Source organism: Psammomys obesus, unplaced genomic scaffold (assembly GCF_907164565.1).
Source record: "Psammomys obesus unplaced genomic scaffold, mPsaObe1.curated_primary_1811, whole genome shotgun sequence".
Classification (NCBI taxonomy): Eukaryota; Metazoa; Chordata; class Mammalia; order Rodentia; family Muridae; genus Psammomys; species Psammomys obesus.
In genome coordinates, this window is record NW_026595553.1 from 13,384 (window position 1) to 19,678 (window position 6,295).

The 6,295-nt window shown below is 50.0% G+C and overlaps 1 protein-coding gene across 1 annotated transcript in view; it reads left to right on the plus strand.

Annotated features, from left to right (window-relative positions):
- The window catches only part of LOC129685794 (GMP reductase 1-like), a gene marked incomplete at both ends in the record, with an annotated part of 16,993 nt that extends 11,261 nt beyond the window's left edge, over positions 1 to 5,732 (plus strand). The window contains 2 exons of the mRNA XM_055619297.1: positions 2,915 to 2,996; positions 5,626 to 5,732. Of these exons, the coding sequence (XP_055475272.1) occupies positions 2,915 to 2,996; positions 5,626 to 5,732 (189 nt within the window). The remainder of the gene's footprint in view (positions 1 to 2,914; positions 2,997 to 5,625) is intronic.
- Positions 5,733 to 6,295: the final 563 nt, after the last annotated feature.

A 6,295-nucleotide genomic window follows, 5' to 3' on the forward strand; every position in this document is an offset into this window, starting at 1 on the left:
GGGGGGGGGGGGGGGGGGGGGGGGGGGGGGGGGGGGGGGGGGGGGGCTCCTCTGAACACCCCGCTGTCCTTCTTTGCTGTTTGCCTATGGCCAGCTGGGGACGGGAAGCAAGGAGCTGGGTGAGAGGAGTGGCTAACCATTCCCAAGTGTTTGCATGCTGAAAGTTCTAGATACTCCCTTCAGTAGATTAAGACAGACTCAGTATGACTATTTTTTCTTCTTTCTTGCTTTCTTTCGTTTTTATTTTTATTTTTTATTTTTTATTTTTATTTTTATTTTTGTTCTGGGCATCGAACCTACGGTTTACATGCTTAAAAAGGGCTGTTCTTATTCTGCTGCCGACCTGGGCCAGGGAACTCAGGGCTTTGAACATACTAGATGAATGTTCTACTAAGCCACACCCCAACCATCTTTTTCACTTTTAATTTTGAGACAGGGACTCACCAAGTTGTCTACACTGGCCTTAAATTTGTCATCCTACTTCCTCAGCTCTTCAGGTTTTTTTTTGACTGGGGCCTTGATTATGGAACTTGCCTTGCTTCGCCAGGTCCATTTAGTCTGCTTTCTGACAAAAGCTGAGAAAAAGTAAGGTACATTGAGGTGAACATTATGGCAAGTGTATTCAGCAGAGAGAAAACACTTCATAGGAAGCAGAGACGAAGCTAGGGATAAGACATGCCCTTAGACATCTGACCCCCATGCACCTCTCCAGCTGGGCCTCATCTCCTGAAGTCCCCACCCCCTCCTGAGAGCTCATGAAGTTAGGGATTCTTCATTGATGAACCTCTTGATGCCGTGGCATCCTCATCTTCCCAAGTCCCATCGGTCAGTACTGCTGCAGTGTGGACCTAGCATCTGCCTACGAGCTTTGGGGACATTTCAGATGGAAGCCAGGGCACTGGGGCAGGGGGGATGCTCATCAGGAACTGCTTCCTGCATGCACCAGTGCCTCAGCTCAGGGCGCATAGTTTTTGTTTGGTCATGGCTGTCCAGGAAGTGAGCGTGAGCAAACTACCATAGTGACGGGGGCCTGTCATGCTTCCATGGGCCGTCACACCCTCAAGCCTGCACCCACTGTTTCAAAGGGACATAAAGCAGCATCTTTGCTTAATCACCTCTGCCCAGCCCCTCCCTACCCACACACCTCACTCCCCTGGCCAGGGGCCCATCCATGCAGAACTGGAAACTTGGAACCGGAAGTCTGCCTGTTACCTTTATGACTGATTAGGCCTCATCCTCTTCTGTCTGGTTTGGGTCTTCCTAATTTCCTGCAGAACCATTCCCGTTGGAGAAATAAAGGCTTCCCCTCTGTGAGCACCACATCTTTCTGTCTAAATCTTTGGCCATGCTTGTGATGGCTTCCTTGGGTGAGAGTAGCAGATTCATGGAACAAGCGACAAGCAGCTTCTGAGGTTCAAACTCCTTTCCAGGAAAACTTGGGCTACAGCAGATAACCCACCAGCAGAGAGAGTTGAGGTGATGTTTTCTTTTTAGGATTTAGTGTCCAGTAACCTCTGATGGTTGGGTAGGTGAGAGGTAGACTCCCACTGGCATATTAATTTTCTTATTACACTCCCTGATTACATCAGCCAGGTCTCCCTCTTTCTGTTTTTATTGCTTTTTTTTTCCTTTTAAGTGGAGCTTCTGAGTTCTCCATATATTCTAGCTGGTCATAGCTACGCTGCTTTTCTCTTGCTGGCTGTTTGTTGATTGCATCATCTACCTGCATGCGTTCCATTTTCATATATATAACTCCAACTGTCTTTACCCAGCTGAATTTACCAGAAAACAGCTTTACCTTTAACCTCCCTCCAGACCTCCACCTGTGACATCTGTCATCATTTTCTGTTGGCAGCTGCTGCGTATATTCAGGTAGCTTCAAACTGGCCTTGTCACCTCTTTCCAACAACCTGTTCTATGGAGTTCAGGTTATTTTGTATAAGTTAAAAAAAAAAAAAAAAGAATATTTTTCTCAGGGAATTAATTCAGTGAAAGGACACTTGGGCTCTGGTGGGAGTAGAATGAGTAAGGATGCATTTTGCAAGAAATGCGTATGACTTTGCATGGTTGTGAAAACCCAGTCAGGGCATCTTGCCAAGTATCCTGAGTACCAGCTGAAGGATCCATGGGGCAGTGAGTTGTAATAAAAGGGCTATTTTTGCCCTCTCAAGCTCCTGCAGTCAGAGAGCTTGTACTATTTCCAGCGTAGATGCATTCTTGTGGTTGATGGATTCCGCCACTTCCTGGCTTGCACATCTATTCTTAGGGCTGAAGCTTCACTCCATCTGTCGACAGAGCCTATGCCAGTGGCATGTGGCCCATGAGGGCCTGCCTGCCCTTTTGTACCAAGCTGGGAACCCCAGCCCTGGGGCCAGACACTCGGGTATTTTCTCAACCATGAAAGGTCAGCTTTCTAACTGTGGCCTTCTGGGATCTGTAGGAATGTTCCACGGCTTTCCACAGATGCCTAAGTAGCCTGTGTCCCCACTAACGGTTTTGATCAGCTGAGTGTGTTTCCTTGCTTGTGGATCTGGGGTTCTGTAGGAGATTTTGTTTTGACCAGAGCTGTGCCATGAGCCCTATTGATTTCCTGTTTCTAAAATTCTCACTTCTGTGGCTTCACGTGTCATTACTTCACCCTGGTGGCTTCCCCAAAAGGGGGTCTCTGCTGTCGGCTTCTGTGTTGGAAGTTAGTAGAAGAGGAAGGCCAGAACACACTCACTGATTCTCAGACTGAAATCAACCTCAGAATTGGGTGTAGTGTTTCCTTTCTGTTTTCTGGAACCCTGTTAGCCTCAATACACACATGCCCTTGGAGTCAGGAGTGAACTCCCCATCATCCTGTGACCCTAGTACCCTTCCCCCCACCAAGAGTCATTTCTGGTGATGGAGAGCTGTGTTCTTCCTGTCACAGGCAGGGAACGTGGTGACGGGAGAGATGGTAGAAGAGCTCATTCTTTCTGGAGCAGATATCATCAAAGTGGGAGTCGGACCAGGTGAGCGCTGGAGGGATCACAGTAGGGCTGTCTGTAGGGAGCAGGGGCCTTGGGGCTTGGGATTCCTGCAGGAGGCTACATGGAAGTACTCCCCGAGGGGCTCGGGGCATATCCCCCTGGGAGATAGGAGCTTCCCCACGAAGCCCCTGAGATGTCACTGAGCTGCCCTCTGGCAAGCCCGAGCACCTTCTTCCTGAGCAGGTGCATGGCTGCATTTTGTGGCTCTGTTGAGCGAGTTAGTGTGGGAGAGCTGAGTGCAGAGGTCACCAATGCTCATACGCCTTGGGTGGAGAGTACATGACAGCAGTTAGTGAGCAAGAATGACAGCATCCATGTGAATGTTTGAAGGACCCCAAACGTGGCAGATAGGTGTCCAGTGAAGAGGCCACTCTTAAACATGACCTGGTGCTTGGGAAGTTAGCTCCACTGACTCCCTGCCTGATACCAATCTACCAGATAGCCACTAGGGTCACCACAGGCCTCCTGAATGACGGAACCAACTAGAGCTGGTCCAGCCTTAACCTGTGAGTTCCTGCTTCTTACTGGGACTGGCTGGTGTTTGCCCTTCCCTTTCACATGCTCAAGCATGCGTTCTCACCGCCATGTTTTAAAATTATGCCCTGGACATTCATTATTACCCAGACACTAGGATCAGAGAGAAGGAAAGAAAGAAGATAGACACTTGATCCGGGACTAAAAATAGCAGCAGATAACATACAGGAACGTGAGCATAACACACACACACACACACACACCAATAACAACAACCTTCAACCCCAGAAAGAAAGGGGTAGAGAGGAAACTCATGCAAGGCCCATGTGGGTGAGTGCTGCCATAGGAAGAGGAGCCGTTGGGCTGTGACTTAGCACATGGAGGAGAATGTATGAGTGCATATATTGAAAAATGGCCCTGGCTGCTCATCAGGCCGGCCAGCTGGCTTTCAATCTACGGGAAGGCTTCAGGCTCTACTGCTAGCCTGTGGCTCCCCTCACGGCCACCTACATAGACAGTTACTAATGTACAGTACCTGGGCTGCCCCGCCAGCCGCACAGCAGAGACCCCCCAAGACACACAGGAGGAGGTGAGTGAGTGGCAGAGCGGGAGTGACGGTGTGACTCACTCACGCTCCAGCCCCTGCATTCTCTCCATGCTATTTATAGTGCTCCTAGGCACGAGGCTGTTCACAGTGTCAGGCAGATGAGTGTGAAATCTCCGGAGCTTACTATCATGCAGAGAAAACAGTCCCAGCCCTCCCACGCAAAGAATGATTGAAATGGGCTTCTCAAAAGACAGTGGGATGCGCAGCTTTCCTGGGGCAGTGACATTGAAGATGAAGGCCCGAGAAATGAGAAAGGTTTGGCTGGACAGTAGGTGGGGAGGGGAGGAGAGAGGGGAAGAAGAAAGGAGAGAGAGAACGAGCCCTGAGTACAAAGAACCCCCCGAGGTGGGAAGAAACTTGGTGAAAAGTCAACTGTAAGTGCATAGGGAGCGGAGCAGAGGAGAGAAGAGGCAGGCAGGGCCCAGACGCAGGTACTCACTTGTTTTAGGGGTGAGATTAGAAGTGCAAACAGGGGACATAAGGTCAGCATACCAGGTGTTCCCCTGGGCCTGAGAGAACACAACCAGGACTGAATGTGACATTGGGACAGGAATACGCAAGGGAGGAAGCTATCCATGTGCTGGTATAATTTACTGAAAGCCAAGCTAACCTCAGGGTCTAAGCCAGTGGTTCTCAACCTGTGAACCCGTGAAGGGGTTTCGGCCCCTTTGGAAGTCTTAACGACCCTTTCACAAGGGTTACATATCAGCTATCCTGCGTATCCGATATTTACATTATGGTTCATAGCAGTAGCAAAATTATAGTTATGAAGTAGCAATGAATATAATTTTAAGGTTGAGGGTCACCACAACGGGAGGAAATGTATTGAAGGGTCACCGAATTAGGAAGGTTGCTCTAGCCTGAGTGAGAGCTCAGGCCAAGGAGATGAGATGAAGGTACAGCATGAAAGTAAGAAAGATGGAAGCAGAGGTTGAATAATTGGTACACAGTTGCATAAGACCTTTCTCATCCCAAGGGCTTGTTGGGTCAAGTCTCGGGGCAAGCCCTTCCCCCTAATGCAAATTCGTTCCATTACAACCACTCTAGGTGAGTGCTGGGTTTTCAGTCCCCTAGGCTGAGCAGTGGGGTGTGGAGAGGTTCGTAGCTTCACAGAAGGAAAAGGGGAAGAAGCTAGGAGAAGGCTCAGAGGATTCCAAGTGGCCCCTGGAAGTGGAGTCTGAGGATGTAGAAGAGTGGATGGAGGAGGGGGAGGAAGCTGGAGCCTGTGCTCAATCATCACAGGGGGTTAGACGTTGCATCAAGAGGGCCAGTGACGGCTGAGTAGGAGGTGATGGCTAGGACATTTGCTGATGACGACGGTGAGGACTTGAGGGGCACACGTGGCCAGTGGGGTAGTGTATCCGAGTGCCTCTGTGCGGCACTGTGTGTCTGACCAGTCAGCATACATCCACTGTTGAGGAAGAGACACCCCGGCACTGGGCAGGGCCATATGATGCTGAAGGGGTATCGTTTTCTGTCGTGTTCTACTTATTCGGAACCCTCCCTGAATCTGCCTCTCCCTCTGCACAGGTTCCGTGTGCACCACCCGGACCAAGACAGGAGTGGGCTATCCTCAGCTGAGTGCCGTCATAGAGTGTGCTGACTCTGCCCATGGCCTCAAGGGACACATCATCTCTGTGAGTGTTAGGGTCTGGAAGCCTTTGGGGGGGCATGGGGAGATCTTTGTTCTGGCCCTGAAGGGTCATGCTGCCTTCCAATACCCTGTTTTCAAAAATACCACATTCTAAAGGGATCTGGATGCCAGTGTGAATTTGGGAGAGGCAAGAGGCTTCATATCACGGATTTAGGGGTTGGGGAGTGCTTTGGGAAATGATAAGAAGGCTTGGTGGTTTGTTCCAGATGGAATGATAGAAGGAGCTGAAGAACAGTGGTGAAACAAGAGAAAAGGACATTAAAAAAGAAAGTCACTGTTTTGGAGTCATGAGCTGGGAGGGGTTAGAAGAGTGGATCGCAGATGAGTTCCAGGGCAAGTGTGAACAAGAGCTCTGCAGGCACAGGGGAAAAACTGGGCCTTGCTCTTACATACAGAACTCCTGGATGATGATGCCACCTTCACCAGCCATCAAATGTTACTAAGGACTGAGTGACTGAATGCCACGCTGCAGCGGGCCCTCTCCTTCTGTGTCCCCACTCCATCCACACCCCTCACAGCACCACCTTGGGGAACGACCATAGTCAC